At 39.9% G+C, this 22,754-nt stretch overlaps 1 protein-coding gene across 9 annotated transcripts in view; it reads left to right on the forward strand.

Moving 5' to 3' along the window:
- The window catches only part of FARS2 (phenylalanyl-tRNA synthetase 2, mitochondrial), a 255,083-nt gene that overhangs the window by 71,213 nt on the left and 161,116 nt on the right, over positions 1-22,754 (forward strand). For all 9 annotated transcript variants that reach the window (XM_074827581.1, XM_074827589.1, XM_074827570.1 and 6 more), the window contains one exon: positions 7,039-7,170. In XM_074827581.1, coding sequence (XP_074683682.1) covers positions 7,039-7,170 — 132 coding nt within the window. The remainder of the gene's footprint in view (positions 1-7,038; positions 7,171-22,754) is intronic.

Raw genomic sequence — 22,754 nt, forward strand, 5'->3', positions numbered from 1 at the left:
TCCACACCTTATAAAATTATTGAGCACAGGCCAACAGGCCACACACTCTTCTCTTGGTTTCCCTAAATACTGGCATGCACAGCACCGTGCTGAATCATCAGGCTTTTGTGAAGAGGTTTTGGTATGCAGCGTGTCAGGGGAACATAGTGGGCATGAATACAGGTAGGGACGTGTGCCAGACCCAACTACAGGCACTGACAGAAGCCATATTTTAGAGTGAATGCAGTGTACTTCTCAGTGTGGGTCCTGTGAGGACAGCTCCAGCACAAAGCTGTCAGGGATCCACTCTGCTTCGTACTTGTGGGCATCCTGTGTTCCTGGAGGGACAGAGCATGGCTGTGACATTGCACCCGGGGCTGCATCAGGGCTGAGCGCTGCTGGGGAGCGTGCGGGGCAATGAGCACATCTCGCACCAGCAGCGTGGAGCTTGGCAGGAGAAAGGGTACGTATGCACATGTGCTGTTCTGCTGCATACATGCTCCAAGTGCTGTGAGTGTTTTCCTAGTGCAAATAAATTAAACCTAGCAGTGAGGGGCGATGGTGTTTGCTAAGTTTGCACCAAGCTGAAAAATAATTGTTGTTTGGTATTTAGAGTGGAATGAGGAAGGGTAATGAATGTCCGTGTATACGAATGAAATATCCTCTCCTCGAAAATACCTGCTTTCGGTTTCAGGAGTTGACTTTATAAATGGCCCAAGTTAAAATTGCTACATTAATGCTGTTTCCTGGCAAGAAGGCTTCTCTTTTGAACTGATTCATTTTTCTGTTGAGGAAATACTGGATAGTATTAGAATGCACAGGGTATGCTGGCTACTTTCAAAACTCTTTTAAGATGCCCACTGAATTTAGAGCCTTAGTTCCAAGAGTGGATTGATAATGGTAGCAAGTCCTATATCTGACTGCTTGAATATTTGTCTGAAATTCTCAAGATGAATTTACGGTAAGCAAAACTTTTACCAGTTTTTGTTCTATCCCACCTGGACAAAAAATTTTTAAGTTTCTGAGTTCTGTTTTTCTTGTGGTTGTATTTTACTTAATAGTGGCCTTTTGAAACATACAATATTAGGATCAAAGTGAGTAATAGGAAGAAGGATATTTTGTGATCAACCTCAAATGCTGAGGATGTTGCTTAAAGTGAGCAATTTCTAGGAGTTATTAGTGATATCTGAGACTGCAGTGACATCCTTCTCTAACTGTTGACAGATGCTGCACTTTAAGCATCAGTGTTGACTGTTACTAGTTCTTCTACAGTCCACACAGTAACTAGAAAGACATTAAAAAAATATTCTTAAATGATTGGAAACCTACAGACTGAAAGTAGGTGCTGGCTTCTTACTGTAAGGATTTTCTATTTCTGTGCCCCCAATATTTTACCTGAAATACAAAGACAAGATAAAGATAGTGATATAAATATAATTATCTTTCTCTCTTTTTCTCTCCCCTCCCACCCCCCCCCCCCCCCCCGCCCCCACCCACTTCATGGAAATGTGAAGTTCTCTCCCCTTCACCTTCTTGATCTTCTTGTAAGCTGTCAATACAAACTGGAAGGTAATATTCAAAGAAGCAAACTTCATGCTAGGCGCTAGACATGTGAGATGGGTGCAGTGCAAGTGTCCTCGGGCACACATAATTAAATTTGTCTTTTGACAGCTGCCATCTTTTAATTTTCATTTTATTCTCCACTTTACACAATATTTTTGATTACTTTTGTGTCTCAACTCCCTTATATTTTAACTTGAAATTTAAATGTATTTTATTGTATTTATTGCTCTTGGAAAAATCCTGTATTTTTTCTTCTTGTGAATATTCCGTCAGGCCCTATGTTCTGTTAAAAGGAAAAATTTCATTCCTTTTTTACTTGACATCAGTTGTATTCTTTACAGCCTGTGCTGTCAGCAGAATATTGCAGTGACGTTGCACATCTTTTCTAGCAGGATAGCGTGATCATAGCTGCAGTAAGCTACTGAATGTTGCATTGCTATACAGTCAACAGTTATTCACAGGCAGATTGTTTGGATTGCAGATTAAATTCATGCAAGTTTTGCATAAACTAGCTTAGGCCTGAAGTCCTAGACTTGGGTAGCTGTGCTTCTGCAGTACTTCTCTGGGAATTTACCAGTTCAGTTTGATGATAGATTGAGGATCTCTGCAGGATCTCTGCAGAAAGGTCAGATCACTGACCTGTCTTTCTTGTTGTTGCTTTGTTCTAGGTTAGTTTTCATAATATTTAGTGAGACAGTTTTGCTTTACCTGACTCATCCCACACTATCTGGATACTTTAGTGTCGACTGTATGTGCCAGTAAGCAATATAACAAAAGTTGCTTAAAGATCACTAGGTTGTCATAAGGAAAGTCAAAGACTTCATAAAAATCTGCACCTACATTTATTCCCATGGTTTGTCTTTTTATTTGTTCCTGGCTTTGCCAATGGGCAAAAGAACAACACATATTAGAGAGGACGAAGATCTGGAGCATACAGTCAATTGTCTTAAATACTTGACAGTGTAAGATAGTTCTTTTTAAGACATTTTCTAGTGCTATGCCATGTCTGATTTTGCATTCTGCAAGTGATGGACTTTCAGTTTCTTTCATGAAGTTTTGCTGTCAAAAAGCTATCTCAAATATTACGCCTAGAGATCACCTTTCTTAGTTTTCCTCTGTTGCCTGCAGATAAGGGGCACACTTAAAATCTGGTAATTTAACTTATACCTCTGTCTCCACATGCAGATCTGTCAGTGTAGGAAGTCTGGTTGTCTCATTTTAGTTACCTTGTAGTGAGACTTTCCAAGGTTAGCTGTCTTAGATTTCCTCATAAAGTTAGTCAGTCTTTCCCAACTCCGGTTCTTCCTCTAAGATTTCTGTAGTTTGCCAAAAACTTTCTGAACCCTGAGAGATTCAGAAGTAATCTTACTATAGCAAATAGAAAAGAATGACTGTGCTGGTTCTGTGATTTGTTGCTTTCCATTAAATGGACCAAAATTCACTGCTGTCCCATATTTATCTACCCAGCTCCTAGGCACCAGGAAGAGAAGGCGGGAGGGTGAGTAATGCTGTGCTTTGACTGATGGTTCTGCTGCTGCTGGTTCTCACTGAACAGCCACCAGATGTCTTTTAAATCAAACATGTTGTTGTGCTCTTTCTTCTTCTTAACTCTGTTGTACTGATACCTCCTTCAAGTGCATGGAGATCTGTGAGTGTAAGTAGTTTAAAAAGAAAAAAAAAATCATTTATTAAGGACATAACAATCTGGCTAATAACTTCTGAAAAAAGTGAGCTAACATAGGTTTATAGGCAGCTAGCTCCTGTCTGCTGCAAGTGAGATGAATTAGCTGAAGCAATGAGGTGGGGAGTACTTGCAAATCAATATACCCCTCAAGTGATCACAGCTCGATACCTTCTGTGCTCCCCAGCACCCTCCCTGCACCCCTTTCCTTTTTATCCCATAGACTCCACTAAAAGTAATCCTCACAGCAACAAAGAGAATTTCTGGTCAGTGAAGACCATCTGCTCTCTGGCTTTGTTGCTTCTGTGCTGTAGCATAGCAATAGGCTGCTTTAATGTGTTTGGGATCTTTTTTCTCTTCTTTCTTTTTCAGTGCCTTTGGTCAACCCTTTTTCATTATGAGACTCAGTTAGGCTAGCACTGACAGATACCGTTACTTTCGAGTGCAAGCTATGACCAGTTCCTTACCTGGATTCAGTACTCAGAAATAACAATAACTATTCACTTTATTCTTACTCGTTGGAGATGTGACATGTAAGTTACTGTATTGGGTTTGCATGGCAAGGTTTTGGTAGGGGCAGGGCTGCAGGGGTGGCTTCTGTGAGAAGCTGCTAGAAGCTTCCCCCATGTCCAACAGGGCCAACGCCAGCCGGCTCCAAGATGGACCCACAGATGGCCAAGGCTGAGCCCATCAGCAATGGTGGTAGTGCCTCTGGGATAACATATTTAAGAAGGGGGAAAAAACTGTGCAAGGGCAGTTGCAGCAGGAGAGAGGAGTGAGAAAATGTGAGAGGAGACACTCTGCAGACCCCGAGGTCAGTGAAGAAGGAGGGGGAGGAGGTGCTCCAGATGCCAGAGCAGAGATTCCCCTGCAGCCCGTGGTGCAGCCCGTGGTGGGGCAGGCTGTGCTCCTGCAGCTCATGGAGGTCCATGCTGGAGCAGAGATCCACCTGCAGCCTGTGGAGGACCCCACACCAGAGCAGGTGGATGTGCCTGAAGGAGGCTGTGACCCTGTGGGAAGCCCATGCTGGAGCAGGCTCCTGGCGGGACCTGTGGCTCTGTGGAGAGAGGAGCCCATGCTGGAGCAGGTTTTCTGGCAGGACCTGTCACCCTGTGAAGGACCCACACTGGAGCAGCCTGTTCCTGAAGGGCTGCACCCCACGGAAGGGACCCACACTGGAGCCGTTCATGAAGGACTGCAGCCTGTGGGAAGGACTCATGTTAGAGAAGTTTGCGGAGGCCTGTCTCCCGTGCGTGGGACCCCACACTGGAGCAGGAGAAGAATATGAGGAGTCCTCCCCCTGAGGAGGAAGGAGGAGCAGCAACAACGGGTGATGGACTGACCGCAACCCCCATTTCCTGCCCCCCTGTGCTGCTGGGGTGAGGAGGCAGAGAAAATTCGGGGTAAAGTTGAGCCCGGGAAGAAGGGAGGAGTGGAGGGGAAGGTGTTTTTAAGATTTGGTTTCATTTCTCATTACCCTTCTCTGATTTGACTGGTAATTTATAAGCTAATTGAGTCTGTTTTGCCTGTGATAGTAATTGTTGAGTGATCTCTCTGTCCTTATCTCGACTCACGAGCCTTTTGTCATATTTTCACTCCCCTGTTCAGCTGAGGAGGGGGAGTGATAGAGCAGCTTTGGTAGGCACCTGCTGTCCAGCTAGGGTTAACCCACCACAGTAAACTACAGAAGTATTCCCAGTTTTCCTGGCTACTGTATGAATTAAATTATTGTGGTATATGGGATTATCTATTAATTTAGAGAACAGAATGAAGGCGACAGTTGTTTCTTCATTCTGAACTTGTTTTATTCAGGTTTTTGTTTGTTTGCTTATTTGCATTTAAAAGAAATGCCTCTTAAGTACTAAGATGCATTAAAATTTAAAATTAAGCATAACTTTAAATTTATTTTTACCTTTTAAAATTTATTTTAATTAAGAACAAAAAGCAGAGAAATCCTTTTTTTTCCCCATAGGTTCATTTTGAAGTAATCAGAGGATTAAAAAGAAACCATTATCAGAATGTTGTTACTGAATACAGAACTACTTTAATATTCAGTGTAATTCTTGCTCAGCTGCAAATTTTGCAAGCTAAATGAAGTTATTTTATATGTGCATGGCTTCACGGTGATTGCAGTTGTACAGCCCTAGGTTTAAAAATGCATTTGTACCAAGATCGGGAAATTAAAAAAATGTTTTCCACACACCATACACATGACTTTTTTCATCTATATAACTTTTTTTATTGTTTTGCAGACAAAAAAGCAATAAAGTGATTGATGTAAGTCACAGTACAGTTATGAATGGCATAATTGCTAATACTTCAGTTTTCTGAGTTTTGAGTGTAAAATTATCAAAATGCTTTTTTATCATTCATATAACTTCCTGAGGTTGATTTTTAAGAGAGAAAAAAAAAATCTAGAAAGTCTAGAAAATCTAGAAAATCTAGAAGTACCAAGGTGTGTTTGGAAACCTGCCTCTCCATATGAAAGTTCATAGTTCGTCATAACTATTAGGTATTTTGTGTTTTGGCTGTGTATGTATGTTTTTGTTGTAACTTGTTTTACTTTTTGTAGCCACATTTAACATTCAAGAAGTAATCAAAGAAAAACTAATCTTCAAGGCTACAGAAAATGTTTTATTTTGAAAAACTCTCAGTATAAACCATGCAATTTCATGTTTTAAGTTCCTTTTTTGAAACAAACCCAGAAAAGCCTGAAAAAGAAACCAGGGGTGTTAACAGTTACCGTCACCCAAACAACCTTTGCTGTGCCCCTTATTTTCAAAACCGGACCTACCTGGTTGTTAATGATCCTAATGCTGATTATCATTTGACTTAACTGAAGGGAAAGACAGGCTTGGGGTTAAGGCATTAGCTCACAGAATTTGCAGTTCAATTCTCTTTTGAGCTTTTACGGTTCATGTTTCTGAGACTTTTTTTCCTGACACCTAATGGCTAGAAAAAATTCTTTAGTGAAACAAAGCTTGTGTAAATCATTACAGGAACTAAAACTCATCAAATATAATGAGGGCCTTGACAACCCCTCTGCTTTTGGCAGCACTGTAGACCTTGCCCTCTTCTGGCTCCGCTGCTCTGAGATGCCAGGGGTTTCCTCGCTCTGTGCAGTGGTACTTGCAGAGATGCTGAGTGGGGGAGGAGGGGGATTTGCAAAGTGGCACCTTTCTCTCACACTTCATATCCACACAAAGTTAAACTCTTGTCTACTGGGTCCAGAATACTCTGTATGTGTTGGTGTGTAGCGTACCTTAATAATGTACAACTCTGTGTATATATATTTCTATTTGTGTGTATTAATGTCTATTTTTAACTTTCGTATTTAAACATATACAGAAACAATAGCTTTGTATTTTAAATAGGTTCTGATGAAAAAAAGTACTTGCCTAGCTGATCCATAAAATACTATGTAAAAATTAAAGACTTAGCTTTTCCAGTGAAGAGCAGATAGTCTTCCTGATGCAAAGAATAACAAAATTACTGGCTTTCCCATGATCTTGGCTCATTTTTGGTCCATGCCAGGTGGTTGCTAGAGTTTGACAAATGATTGATTTAGTTTCAAAGGGTGCTTGAATTGCACAAAGCGTTTTTCATATTAGAAAAGACATGGTCATTTTTTTTCCACAAGTTTTAAGATTTATCACCTTGCACAAGTGTTGTAAATTAGTTTGTTTGCTATTTATTTTCTCTGGATTGCTGTAATTGGTGTCATTAGTTGAAGGGCAGATTTTACAGATGGTTGGAGGGATGGCCTTTTGAGCATACACGCTTCATATTTATTTATTTTTTAAACACTGCTACAGGACTGCAAGTCAGATGGGTAGACTGCTACTTCCCGTTTACTCACCCTTCCTTTGAGATGGAGATCAACTTCCAAGGAGAATGGATGGAGGTCCTGGGCTGTGGGGTCATGGAGCAACAGCTAGTTAACTCAGGTACTGAAACTCCTTTACTTCATTGACATGTCTGTTAGCAAACACTTCCAGGGCAATCAGCTTCACAGTCTGAAATGCCCCCTTCTCCCCTGGTGAGTGCAGACATTTCTGCTCATGGCAGCTGCCGCAAGTAGTCCTGAGGTGGAGTGCAGCCCTTGCATGCTGTGATTTGAGGGTAGCAATTGAGTGAGCGATCTGGAGCCTGCAAACAGAAAGCTTGCCTTTATTTTGTGCAGTAAGGAGACAGACAGATGCCAGGTTTCAGAGAAACTGACAAATTAGGGTGTGCAGGTTTTTTTCTCTTCTAAGAAAAATCAAGTGCATTCATAGTTAAGATTTAAACATATCGTAAGCAAATAGGATCCCCTAATATTTGGAATATTCTGTATCTCTAAAGTATAGAAAGAGGAATGTGAGATCTTTCGTACCACTATTTGGTTACTGGGTAAATGGTAGGTTGCTTTTTCCTTTTGTTTCTTTTCTTAGGTTGGTTATTTATGAGGTTGTAAACTAAACTGCTAAGAGCAACATCATTTATTTTAATTGAAATTACTGTAGAGCAATGTCACCTGACGATTTTGCTTTCTATACTTACACATAAGTACAAAAGAAGGAGAGGGGAAATTGGTGGCGTTTTTTTCTGATTATTTTCATATAGAGAATTTTACATGCTTGTTTTTCCATTAGCTGAGAATAGGCAATTCTTTGTAAGCACAGGGCAGATGGCATGGGCTCAGACCTCTGTCCTTAAGTGTCTTCCAGTACTATTTATTATGTTATTAGGTATGGGAACCTTTTGGAATATGATCTGTTTAATTCTTGTGTGCTTTCAGATAGCCAAGTTATTATACTCAGCTGGCTTTGGGGTTTTTTTGCAGTTGGTTTCCTAAGCTATTATATTTTCATGTGCTCTAAATTCTTTCTGTTCAAGTCCAAGAACAAAAACTATGAATGGCTCAATTTTGGCCCCAGTTACTTCACACAGCTTGTTTTCCTCAAAGTTTGCATGTATTCTAATGTGATCATTTTTGTTTTAAAAATATATCCTCTTCCAGAGTTTCTCCCCAAAGGGTTAAAGGTTTATGCTAACATTCTTTCTCAGGCTATTATGTTCATGGTGTCATAAATATAATCCAGCTTCTGATCAGCCTCAGAAGTGAAAGACTACTGTGTAATATTATTTCCATCAGATGTAACACACCAGTGGCCAGACTTTCTTCTTGAAAAGCTTTTATGTTGCTCAATTCTTATGTTTAGGTTCCTTTAATGTGTCTGAGAAGACCTAAACTGTGGCCTCAGAACAGTTACTGTATGCTCTTCTGTGTGTGTATGTGAATGAGTGTACATGAAACACCAATGGTTTCTACAGCAAAGTTTTCTGTTTACTCTGCCTCAGCTCTTTTTCACCTTTCTGAATTATGGTCTTCAAAATTATATCCCTTCTGTACCAGAACTCTCCTAACTATTCATTGTAATTCTAATCTTGCAAGAACTCATGAATTTAGTAACTCAAGTCTAGCTTTTGAATGACTTTTAGACTTGTACTATTAAAACAAGCAAACAAAAAAAGAGTTTCTTTCACTTTATTAGCAAGGTATTTTTAGAGGGTGCAAACTCAGTTGTGGAGGTGCCAATCATTTTTCACTTCATTTAGAGAGAATTGCACTTTATGTAGCCACAGTTTGTTTTTCTGTTCCCTCCAGTAGCTCTGTGAAAAGACTTGGCTTCGAATGCTGAGTCTCATGTATCTTAATGTGATTTTATTGAAGCATTGGAATCTGTTTACCACAAGTGAGGAAAAAGTGTGGCTAACAATTAGCTTATTTGGTTTAAAGTAACAATAAGGACAAGGTAGTTCACATTTTCAGTCAAGCACGAGTATTCCCTGCTTACTGCTGCTCTGAGTTGAGTATTCTCTTCTTTAATTCTCTTTCGCAACTATTCAAAACCCCAGTAGGTTCCTGGCATGCCAACTTGCATCTATTTATGGTGAAGCCAAGTTTGCTATTACTAACCCATAGATTTTTAATTATTTTTATTTTTTTTGACTGTGTTATGGCAGCAACTGCTTTTGTCCAAAACTGAAAATGTACAAGTCCAGAAGGAGATTCTCTGTGGAGAAGGATGAAGGTGAAAATTTTCTTTCTTAGCCCCTTTATCTTTTTTTTATTTTTTGCTTTTTTTTGCTAGCAGAACTCAACTGCCTTCCAAAGTCATCCCACATTTGAACAGTGGTAGTTTTTTAATAGTTTATTTTTTAATAGTTTATATCCTTAGTGCCTCCATTATCTACAGTCAATGGATATTCTTACTCTGGTCTCATGCCCCTAAATTTCTTTGAAACACCAAAGTTTGTTTTAAACCAGTGCAGACCAGCAAGGAATAGGATCTTCATCAACCTTGGGAAGGAGGCCTGTGAGTTCCCAGTAGCTCTGTCCTTGTGCCTTTTGTTCCACATACAGCCTGCTTGTCTTTATAGGACGCAGTGTTATTTTCAGTCAGTGAAGATTTCCAGGCAAAAGAAGTTGAGGTGAGCTACTCAGAAAAACACTAGGTTGTGGGTTTGGGGTTTTTCTTGTTCGTGGTTTTTTGTTTTGGTTTGGTTTGGATTTTTTGTGTAATCCCTACCATTTATTCACTGATAATGAAATCCTTTAACTACAGGTAAGTATCCCATTGCCCAACATGAAAGCTTCTGACCTCAGACCACTGATTCACACCACAGACCTACAACTTCTGATGAGGGAATAAGTGCAGGTGCCTAAACCTATATACGCTCTGTCTCTTCTTTGGTAGATGTCTAGAATAGACACTGCAAACTGCACATTCCTGTCTCAAGCTCTTCAAGGGGTCTACCAGAAAACAACTTAGTAGAACTGAATGAAAAAGAGAAATGTTACTCATTTTTTGGCTGGCTAAGTTGGTGCTGAAGAAATATTTCACTCTTGGTGTGCCAGTTCACCAGGCAAATGCAGAAAGCTCTTTTCATGGTGTACTGCACAGCTTGCTGATTAAAAACTGGAGAAGAAACTGATGAGTTTTCAGAAATTGGGGGGGGGGGGGGGGGGGGTGTTGTATGTTCTATAACATTTCTAGTATCTTGTAGTTTGGGATTTTTGTTTTACGGGTAATTTTTGCTTGATATTGACTATTAAAATATGTATTTCTGAAATGTAATGTTTATTGGCAGGCATTGCTTCTCCTTCCATAAGACAGTATTTTCCTAAGGGAAAGGAAGAGAGCTTTTGCCTTCAAAATCCTCGAGTCCTTTTGTTTAGTGTGTTATTGGTTGAATATGAAAGACTGGTTTGTGGCACAATCAGAAGCAGGTACTCAAAGCAGAAGTTGCATATGCCTGATTATCTATGGTGGTTATTATTTAAACAGTCAGGATGCTTCAGCACACTTTTTTTCTTTTCATTTTTGTTTTGTTGAAAATATATATTAATATATGAATATATACGAAACACAACAAAAATGCAGAAGAACTGAAGAAGTCTTGTGGAGAGATGAAAAGACAAGGTCCATGCCCTGAAGGGGCCAAGACATTAGCCCTAAGTAGCTGTTTCTTTATGTAGGCAGAAGTTCCTATTGGACTGGCAGGTCTTACAATGACAACTCCCTGCCCAAAATAACCTCACTGTAGTTCCTTGGAGGTTAACCTCCCTATGCATCAAATTTTGATGGCATTGACAGATAATATTAAGATTTTTTTTTCTTTAGTCTTGAGTAAAGAATTCTGTTGTAGATTTAATACCCCATGCAATCAGCATTAAATTTGTTATTTTCTGAAAGATAATATTGTATTGAATTTTTCTGATGCCTTCTTATGTTTTGGAAGGAGCCTTTCTTTGATTTCAACCACTTTTAAATAGAACGTGATACAGATATTTAGTACATGTAAATAGAAATGTGTTGGTTAGAGGGAAAAATTGTCAAATATGTTGAAATGTATTGATAGTACTCTTCATCACCTGCTTTCTTACTCTGCTCCTTTTTCCTTTTGAGGTCTGTGAAGAGTCTTTGTGGCCCTCTTCTTTGTTTTTTTCCTGCATGCTTCTTAACAAACTAGATTTCTAGTTTCTGACATAGATCTCCACAGCACAGGTGTGATAAAGAACCCAGATATGAGAGACAACAGAACAAAATAGCACTTTCTGTCACAACTTTATAATTCCTCAACTTTCATAGAGATTTATCTCACCCTTGGAATTTCCCATTCTTAAAATGTAAACCAGAGCAGGATTTTCCCAGGGAGGGACAACCAGCCTCATTCTTAGTCATTCACCTGGTAGTGGGGATGATCCAGTCTTCTGAACCATTCAGATTTTCTGTGTTAACAGCAAGCAAGGTTTCTGTTGTCTTGGTGAGTGGATGAGCAAATAAAATTTGATAAAGGCTGTAAGTACTATTTCCATGAAAGTCAATCCAGCTATGAGTATTTTTTAAGGGTTGTTTGCATTCAGGAAAGTCTCCTACTACTAACAAAATGGAGAATAGGGTGTTATTTACTATTTTCTAACAGTGATAGTTGCTATTTTTGAAAGAAAAACATATACACTGTGACAGTGTTTTTATGTAATAGTTGAAAAAATATGCATTATTGCAAAGATACACTGAATTGTAAGGAATGATGTTACATGTTCCCCTAAGGCAAATGGTGCTAAACTAGAGCAATTATTTGGCATAATGTGAACATAGAAGATCACTATTATAATCACTATTCATTAAGAATTATAAAATCTAACACTGTACTGTTTAACTTTCCAATTTTGGATGTTTTGTTTTTCATCTTAAACTGTACCAGAGCACATAACTTTAATAGGAATGTTATGTATGAATTTTGATATAAAGAAAAGTTTGTTCTGGTTAACACTGAGAAAAATATAGAAACTTTACAGTATAATAACACATACTCTGTTTTAGGTCCGGGATGAGGGTACAAGGAAATTTTATAATTCAGTAGAACTACTATCAATTAACAGCATGTAAGATATTTATTTCTGTGCTTCAAGAGTTTGTTATCCAAGATTTGCAAAGCTGGCGTTCATTGGTAGGTGCCGAAGTTCCCAGGTCTGTATGGAGTTACATGATTCAAACCTTTGAATACAGGATGTTGCTTACTCAGAGGCTGCGATCACATAGTGTTGCTTAGTACCTGTGAAATTGGAGGCAGTTAGGGTGTGATCCTTTGCTGATTGAAATCAATGGCAATGTTCTCGGTGCTCAGTGTTGCAGAATATGTTAGCTGGGGACAGAAGGAAGAAAATTGGACTAAAGTTGACCCCAAAACCAAGAGACTATAAACTCCATTAATTTCAAAACAAAACAAAGAAACCCCACACAGACAATCCCCCTCCCAAAATAACCCCAAACCCCACAAACAAAACAAAACAAAAAAGCTGCAAAAGGGAATTCCATAATTGTTTTGAACTCCTGCAGTATGCAAGAAAATAACCTAAGGGTGGCACACCAGATCAAACCAAAGTCTGGGACACCCCCGTATGCCTGTATCATGATGGCATCCCAAGCAGGTGCCTAAAGATGAGCAGAGCAGGCATGGTTATGCTGATCCTTCCCTGATACGTTGCTGCAGCTGTCCGTTTCCTGAGCTGAAAATATTTTCAGTAGTCATCGTGGAATTCTCTTCCATTCATTTGTTGAAGTGTTTTTTGCATCCCGGTAAACCTTTACTGTCTGCAGTGTCTTGTAGCAAGAAACTGCATAACTTGCATGAGGAATCACTTCCTTTTTGTTTTGACCGACAAGTTAAGAGTTACAGTTAGAGGTACTCTTTCATGCCAGAAGAGACACTGAGTAGCAGTTTTCTTTTTCCTTGTTTAAGCCACTCAGGATTTGTTTAGATCTCAGTTGTAACTCTTATCAGTGGCTTCTTTTCTAGACCAAAGGGTCCTGGTCAGACATTCACTCCCTGTGTGGGAGATGATCCATATGTTCTGATAGTTATGATCACTCATGCCTGCATCTTCTCCACATTATTACTGTAGGAGGTCAGTGTGTAATGTTCAAGCTGTGGGCATACGGTGATTCTGTACACTGGCGTAAAGACTTTGCCTTCTCTTTTCCTTCTCTGATAAGTCTTAATATTCATTTTGCTGTGTTGACCTTTAATGAGCCTTGAGTTGAAAAATGAAGAGATATTTTGGTACGATGACTGCCAGAGATGATTGCTTTTTATCACTGGCTGGTGGTTTGAAACATCCTGGCACAGAGCCAGCCATTCTGCTCTCGGTGGGAGCTCAGGTTGAGGTCTCATTTCCTAAGATTATGAATCATGAAGGCAGCTGTATTTAGGCTACCAGTAAGAGGAGTTGGTAAGACTTTCCTTCTGTATGTGGATTTCTCTGCCTTCCACATCAGAAGGCAACACTGATATTTGCAGTCTTAAGAAACCCATTTTATTTTATTTTATTTTTTTTATTTTTGCTTGTCAGCTTGAATGTAGTAGGGAATGGTATAGGGGTTTGGAAGAGGAAATGTCAGCTTTCCAGCATGAATAGTAGGAGATTGTCATGGCGTTAGCAAGGAAATGAGCAGACACTGGGCTTTCCGTAAGGCTATGGAGGGAACTTCTTGTCAACAACTTGCATACAATTACATTTTTAAAAGTTGCTGGGCAGTCTTGGTCTTTCAGTTGTTTGTAATATCCTGAATTTAAAGCAAGGATAGTTTCCCTAGTACTGTATTTCTTGTTAATTTTGTGTGTACTGCTAATGAAGAAAAAATTGCTAACCTTGTCTTCATGAATATTGTTGAACACAACAAAAGGACTTTGTCATAAGTTCTGTAAATCATACCTTTTGTTTTGAAAGGTGGCAGCTTGTTTGTCATGAGTGTACTCCTTGGTGAAACCTGATTCTTGAAGTGTAAGTCTTTGCCACTTGGAAACCCTTTTACAGATCAGTTGCAGGACTTATTTCCAAAATTTAAATAGTACTTGGCCCAGGGCTGCCACCTTCAGCCAAATACAAGTCTTAACATGTAGAACTTGTTTGGCTTCAATGCTGCAGTAAATAAATCTTTCTTTACTCATTTATTGGAGATCATCAAAATCGCTGCTGAGGGGAAGTAACAATTTTAAGTTCTTAACCTGTCCACTCTTTTTGTTTTGTTTTTGGCAAAAGGATTATCAGTTTGGACAGTTCTCTGTGAGCAGCAAATTGGTAGTTAACAGAAAAATTATGTCAGTGTTACCCTGCATACACAGGACTTTCTGTTTTTTGTTGGGTTTTTTTTTTTTGAATATGTGAATATGTTCTTAAATCAAATATTAGTTGTGAGTGAGTTAGGTTCATATATCAAGCAGCAGGGGGTGTTTTGGGGAAGGGGAAATTTAATATCTTTCATCTAGCAGTTTTTTTCCTGCTCAGCTCTTGCCTGGTAAATTACATTAAAATGTTGGAGCAGATGGTGCATGTGGCTTAAATAGTATGCAGACCCATGTTCTATCTATTCTAACAGCTCTCTACGGGGACCTTGAAATAGTTAACGCTGTTTGTGTCTATATGGATATAGTGTATAAGGGTAAATATAATGCATTTAAAATACATTCCTGCAACTCTTCAAGGTGAAATTAAAGTTACAGGGGTATTGGTGTCTTGAGCAGCTGGGGCCTCCCAAGAACACAAGGTAAAACCGTTGCATGGGCTGGTTCTTCCCACACAGTACATCCAAAGCAGTTCAAGTCTGCTGCGTAAGCTTCACGGCTCCCCATCGCAAACCTCTCGGGGGTTAAAGTATGTTCTTTTTAGGTCACTGTCTGTCTCCTATGTGACCACATCACCACAGTACCTTGACGCCTCCCAGCCTTTCCTGTGCTTACTCTCATGCAACCGTAAAGAAATAACTAAGTGTCATCATTCTTTTACAGGCTGGAACTAAAGTGCACCGGAGACTGACATGCATGCACACACGTGAACACTGCCAGCAGACTTTAGTTGCCTTAAAGTTAGCTTTCCTACAGTCCTTACGTACTCGATAGAGAAAGGTCTTCCAGTCTGTTTTGAATGTATGGGGCTTGTTTTCCAGATCAGTCTGCTGGGCAACCTCTTTCTATGGCTGGCTGCAGGGGGAGCCTGGTCTCCTAATTTAGACAGGTACCTGAAGGTAAAGTGAATATCCCACAAAGAGACAATGTCTCAGGTTAAATTAAATTAATGGGAAATTAGGAAGCATCTGAATTTCAGTGACTTCCCAAGGGTCTCAGAAGTTGCCTGTGGCAGAAAATGGAGTTGAATCTGAGCTTTATATCTCAGCTCCTGGGTCACCTTTGTCTCAAATCATCCTAGTGATTTACATTTGCACATACATACATATATGTATATATGTGTGTGTATGTATAAAAATTAACCCAGAGTGAGACAAATAAGACAAATAAGTGACCAAATAAATACAGAGTGAGACAAATTTGGCCTGGTTTGATTTTTGTGTGTGTGTGTGGTTTTCTCCACACCCCACGCACCCTGCCCAATGTAAACAGAAAAACTGATTGTCACATCTGGCTAATTTGAGAAACACTCTTTTGAGCTGGCAGCCACTGAAATTTTGCTTTGGCCAGTCAAACATGGAGCTGGTGTGGAGTTGTGAGCTTTTAGAGAAAGATGAAATTGAATTTTTATCTGTATTCTGCAACATTTCATATAGATACCCACAAATGTTTGTATGTGGCACATCCAGAGAAGTGTGTACCTAAGACAGTGCTGACCAGTTTAAAAGGGAATAAGTAATAGGGCAGAGGACCTGATTTTTCCCTAAAAATCTGTGATGATCCAGCCTGTCTGTACAAGGAAAGGAGCTGTGATTATAGTCACCTGGGTGGCTACCAGCAAAACAGTTGAGCATGTGCTTGACTTTTAACCTTTGAATAGTTCATATAAAGGCCCAGACCTTTAAGTTGAGCAGTGGGGTGAGGGCAATTAGCTGTTGACTGCCACATCTCCTGGCTGAAAAGGCCCATAGCCAGCAACAGCAGAAACATCAGCTGCTTTCTCAGCATCTTCAGACAGTTAGTGCCGGCCTCCTTCTCAATCGCAAACCTAAGTGATGGCTTGCTAGGCATCCCAGTCCAGCACAGGGTATAGATACAGCACTACTACATATTGACATGAGAGCTGGGCCATAGCTTGTGCTTTTAAGTTTTTGCAGAATTAGATCTGGACTCCTACGACTTTGTAGGTTCAAGTTTCTAAAGAGCATATATTTTAAAATTAGGTTGACTCTTATATAGAAAAGCTATTTCTTCTATCTCCTTTCATCCCACTCAAAGAAGAAATTGGGGAGAGTTTATTTCCTGCTTTTGGATGAAGATTGCCATTTGGGTTTGATTTTGTTTTGGTTTCTTTTGAACTGACTGGAAGTAAGTCTTGGCCTTGCCTTGATAAGTAAACCAAAACACAGAAGTGAGTTGCACAGAGGTGATGCTCCAGTCAATCAAAGGACGCATAGTTTTATTTGTTATTTGTTTTGCTTGTTCTGTTACCCAAGGCTACACCACCAGGTCTGATGTGTGTGCTGTGTTATAAAGTTATACCTTTCCTCCGCCCTTCCGTTTTCCTTGTCAGGATAATTTGCCTGTTGTCTCCTATTTAATTTACAGCTCTATTTTTAAAACTGTTTTTTCATCAAGTTTTTCATCCAGAAGGAACCCATAAAATTTTTGAAATGTTGCTTTCTCTGATTTTATTACCTTTGACAGATTCATTATGTATGTTAGAGTTGGTGTTCTTCAACAGAATTAATAGAAGCTTACTCCCATTCTGTATGTGTTTGTGTAGAATGAACAAATACAGTATTCCATTTTATGACAATTCTATTACCCCTATTTCTGGAAAATGTATTATTTATTTACAGGGCTGTTTTGTGGGAGAATAAGTATAGGATTGAGTCTTGAAATAAGTAGTTATTATAGAACTTGGATGGCCATTTGAGTTTGTGGCTCCATATGATTTTGCCAGCTGAGTGTTAGAGTAGTACTGCCAATGGATTTAGAGGATAGTTTCCCTTTCATGGTGCAAGACTACATTTTCAGTTGGAATTTATGTTCCTTATCTTCACAATTTAGGAAACTACTTTGTCTTCATGCTTCATTTTCTCCTGCACAAAAATGTCTGTGAAAAAGGTTTAACTCAGTCTAACACTAGCCTCGAAACCAGCAAGGGTCATTGTTTGACTGACTGGTACATCTTTCCATACACTGAACGAAAGCTTCTCCCAAGCATACGTGAGGCTGATTTTAGTCCATTTGGAATCTAAAAAAGAAAAAAGGAGGTGGGAGAATGCGCAGTTGCATCTTCCAAAGTTTCTATTGCCTTTGAAGCAGTTTGCCCATGTGTATGTATTGCCTCTCCTTCCCTTTAGGTTTTTTTAATCAAAAGTAAATTAAAGGTTTAGTAATTCACTATGATTTGTCTCCTTGGGATCCAGCAGGAGGACTAGAGCACCACACACAAGAGAAGGCTAAACAATGATGAATGTAGTTTATTAAGCAGCTCCCAAGTAAAAGAAAGTGCTACTCTCAAAAACCTTGAAGAGCAACAATTTATTGCACAGAGAAGGTGTTTCCCTTGGCTTTATTTATGCAAATGAAAATACAGCTAAATAATGCTATTGAATTACTACACTGTTATGTGATGAATGCTGAATGTTTTTAATCAGCCAAGAGTTGGTCCAATGAGCCTAATATAATTCCTCAGCAGACTGGGATACCCTGTGGGGTTTTTTGTTGTGTTGCAACATTCATTTTTGTTGTTCCCGGGACATTTATCAGGATTACCCAGCTGAGGGTGGAGAAGAGATTTTACAGGCATGTCTCTAACCGTTCCTGACCCTGCTACACAAAGTTCAGTTGAGATAATTTTGGTTCGGCTGAGATTAGATCAAGCATTTGAGGAAGTCTTTCTCTTCACTAGATCACAAATGCAAACTTGACTTGTCATTTCTGGAGGGAGAGGTTTTGGTTAGGATGTTTCTATCGTGCATCATTTCTTGTCTTTCAGTTTTCTAGTTGGTGAGAGGAATGGGTGAATGCAGGTCTCCTGTGTGACTGCTGGAGGCTGAACACATGCATCTCCCCCTCTCTGCTCTGCTCTTTTAAGAAAATACCAAACCAGTGGTAGTGTATGGGTGGTCAGCCTTCCCAACTCCATACCATTTATCAGTCTTCAGTTGAGTCGTAAGACGCATGTCTTTAGAGAGCAACAAGTGGGGAAAGGAAACCCGAGCATGTCACATAGTTGAGGGAGAGTGGCAGCTTTCCAGTGATGATGGGCCAGTTGTGGCAGCAGTCCAGGCTGAGCCAGTGGCACCAGCCTCTCATGGCTCATTTCAGCCGGAGGCTGAGAAGATCGGATTGTCCAGCTGTCTGTGTGCCAGTGCATACTGATCCACTGCGGACCACGCGGGCAAGCCTTGGCTAGGGACCTTTGTTTGAATTGCGTGTAAGCAAACACTGAACAGCTCAAGAGCCAGAGTTTGGCCACCACTTCTCTGTCATTCCTGCCTGCCAACAGAATAACCTTTCATGTTATTATAAACTCTAGCTTTGTAAAAGTATATAAGTCAGCTCCACTGGTGCTGTTTTAGCTTGTATTACAAAGAATAATTTAGCTTCAGTTTTGCTTGGACTTCATCGCAGATACCCAGATTTGCTTTCCTGTTCAGCATTCATAGGCAGTGTCTACAAGCAGTAGAGGGGATAAAACCTGCAACACGTGAATAAAAAGGTGTTCAGAAGGAGGTGATTATGCTATGACAGATAATCATGTTTCCAGAAGGAAGGCAAGAGTATAGAACAGGTTTGGCACCTCCATGCTGCTAGAAGGCATCCGCAGCACAGCTACAGAGAGAAGACAACCCGTTCCAGGCAGCTTACCAGCCAGTTTTGAGCAGGATCTGCTGCTGCACCTGAAATGAATCAGGGAAAAATGCCAGCCTTTATTAGCACTTTTCCCCCATGTAAATAACAGTGACAGATTACTAATAGATATTGAAGCAGTGTCTCCTTTTTCCTGAACAGAACAAATGCCATAAATTATGTATTCTGATGACTATGCGGTAAGCATCAGTAATAAGTTTGATCCCAGAGTCCCGGGAAACTTTTGCATGTAACATCAAATGTAACTTAAGAGGTAACCGTGGAAGTCATCTCATACCTGTTTTCTTTTTGGCCAAATGGACAGTGGAAGGGGGAAAGGCTTGTTTGTTTCCTTGCTTTTGAGGGCATTTGGATTGTTTAAAAACCAGCTGAATATTTGAAAATCTTGGCAAGGTATATATACTCTGGGTCAAAATATTTGCTTCATCAAGAAAAAAGAATAAAAAAAAAATCCCAGCAAAAAGCCTGTAAGTTGGTGGCTACAGTTTTAGAGCTCTTCAGCTCCTCACCCTGCAACGAGCAATAACTTTTATCTCCACTTTATCTTAAAATTGTGAGAAGACAGGCAAAAGTAACAGAAGAATGTTTTTTTCCAGCCCTGAAGTTGTTGCTCATTTGAAAGTACCAGTCTTCTTTATGCTAATGACAGAGATTGTCACTGACATTGTAATTCAAAGCTTTTTCTGTTTAAAAAAAAAAGTAATTAAAGTGGATTTACTGAGTTTTCTTTTAGAACAATGACTGATGCAAAATAGCAGTGGGGATTATAATAGAAGAAAAGTTAGTAAGATACATTTAAATAAGGCAAGAGACTCCAGTTAGGACTTAATCTTTGACTGTACGGGTTGAAAAGTATTTAGCTAATGAATTATTCCAAAAGAACAAGTACAGTGAGGAGAATCCTTTTCTTATATTAGTTCAGACTTGCTTAGCATGTTTCAAAAGTGACAGTCAAAGATACACTCCTGACTGGGACTCCTTTTTTAATCTCAGGGAAATATATTCTTAATGCAATTCTACTGCACGTCCCACAGCAGAAACTATAATTGCCAAGATATCTCTGCTACTGTGTTAGAACCCATTGTATCACAATCAAGACAGGGGCAGAATTACTCACTTTTACAAGTCCTGAATCACTTTCTATTCTTATTGAATAAAAGCTGATGATCTAGAAAGGAAAACTGTACTCTACCTGTATTGGCACTTGCTGCTGCTATTTTTATTTATTTAATAAGCTGGCTGTTCATGTTATAAAGGAAAGGCTATTTTCTCCAGGGTGCTCTGCTCATGAGGGGCAGGTTGTCCTGTGTCTGCCCTCTTGTGGTTATTTATTTATTTGTATGGTTCCTTGCAGTCTGAGGTTCTGGTCATCTTCAGAGGAGCTTTAATAACTTGACTGGATTGCAGCTCTTGCACATCATAGGCATGTGAGAATAGGAACAACAAAAGTGGGCATTTATGAGAGCCACTCCAGAACAGGAAGCTGGAGTTCACTTAAGCCATCTGAAGATGCACTTACTCATACAGTAGTTTTAAACAAAAGTTATTGTGTCTACTTTGCTATCAGCTTTCACACATCAATAGTGAAGTGGAACAGACTGTGCATAAGCATTTGCCATATTCTGCATATGGCTGATTGGAGGAGCTGTAAGCAAACATTAGAAAAATGTTGTAGTATTCTCTGTAGATTCCCTAAGTTGTTCTGTGCCATGTATGTGGTTTTATAGTAGTACGCAGGTGATGAGAGTGATGCACTGGTGAGTATCTGGGTTTCTTTAAATGTGACCCTATGAGCCGCTGACCTAGTGGGACAAGGAGCAAGCTGCTGTTTTGTTTTGGCAGCATGTGATGCTGAGCAGAGTTGCTTCTAGCTCAAAGTATAATTTGTGCTGTTTCTGTTTCTTTACTGTTAATCAATACAAAATGATCTCAGTAGAAACAAACCATCCTGGGATGGAGAGAAAGAAGCACTCAATATTATATGACTGTAATTCAGTGAAAAGAAAATAAGGTGATTTTTGTGGTGCCCCGTCAGTACTGTATTTGTCATCTTTGTGGATGCCACAGAAGCAAAGTCTTAAAAACAGGGGAGGAAGAGTAGGGGAGTGTGCAAGATCGTCAGTGGGCGTAATGTTTACATACACATGACTAGTAACACCATTTTTTTAATTGTTACGTTACAGACCATTCATAAACATTGATGTTGCCCTGGAGTTTTCTACTGGATACTTTTAAGAAAATGGTATTTAGAAACAAGAGGAAGTGCAATTAGAAGGTGAGAGTGACAGAAATTCAGGTCATCCTAAACAAGTTTAGGAGCAGTTGCAGGGAGTACTGCACCAGTCATTTCCTATAGACCTCTGTGGGTGCTCTGATGTCAGAGAGAGAATGGTCTCATGTTCTTGCCTCTTCTTCATGGGTCGATAATTAGATCAAACTTTTTAAACAGCCATCAGAGACCTCCCTTGTTCTGGCGTTCTTCATTAAATTGGCCATCAGGTTTAAAAGTTTTCGTGGGAAGGAACAGCAGCCACTTGCAACAGGCATGTCCAGCACGTGAGATCAGGTTGGTGGTGTTTTTGTAGACTAAATTAACATAATCATTCTTAGAGGTGGAAACACAGTCACAATTATCTAAAAAAATGCATATCCTTTACTTCACTTATTTTCAACAGACAGCCTTTTGCCTTCTGTGCTTTCCACCACACCTGCAGGTGTGATACTCAGCCATAAGAGAAAATCATTAATTCTTTCCTTGAAAGGCTCAACTTTGAAAAAGCCAGTGTTCTCCTACAGTAACCTTCTTGCTGCCTTATGATACTCTGCAGGAAGAGAAAATCAGCAACTCTTTCCTTGAAAGGCTCAAATTTGAAAAGCTAGAGTTCCCCTACAGTGACCTTTTTGCTGCTTTACTCCCATCTCCCTTTCATTATCTCTCTTCTCATGGGGCTTGAAGAAAAATGCATACACCTTAAGTTAGGAAAAAGCTCTGTGACTGTACAATTCACAGGTGGAGTTTAAGGAATGTGAACTAAGGGGCACTGAATCTGTTATTTCTTTTATGTGTTCTGCACATTTGTGCAATACAGAGCTGGCAGGGCCTTCCCGGGCTCCCTGGAGACACCCAAAAGGCTTCGTAGCAGAAGAGAGTAATTGCAGCAAGTATGCTGGCAGCTGAAGGACAACCCCAAGATGATTTTCAAACCACAGCTGAGGAAACTATGTCAAGGAAGTGTGACAGCAGGGGAGATTCCTGCATGAGCTCATCAGCTCTGTTCTCCACTACCTGTGGAAGTCTTGTGCAAGACACTGAATTTGGGGGGCTAGAATTTGTCCCAAGCATTGCTTTACTCCTGGTTCTGAACATGTGCCTTGAATGGCAAAGGTGTTTGACAGGTGATTGAAGGCCTCTGTTGAGGCCCTGAGACCTGGTCCACTGACTTATATTTTCTTGCTCAACTCACAGCCTGCTCCTGTAGAATGACAGTTTTAGTTTGGATAGTCTGGTGTATGGACTTGTTTGCCATGTCTGCAGAGGTGTGAAATGGAAGCTGAAGTCTTCCTCTGGGAGAGCAGAAAGGCATGATGAGGAGTCATGGTGAAGCTAAGGGTGGGATTGGAGTAAAATGCTGTATTAGGAATAAGTATGAGGAGTTGAGCACTGTTGAAAATGAGGAATAGAAAAGATGCA

This window comes from Strix aluco, chromosome 1, assembly GCF_031877795.1.
Source record: "Strix aluco isolate bStrAlu1 chromosome 1, bStrAlu1.hap1, whole genome shotgun sequence".
Taxonomy (NCBI): Eukaryota; Metazoa; Chordata; class Aves; order Strigiformes; family Strigidae; genus Strix; species Strix aluco.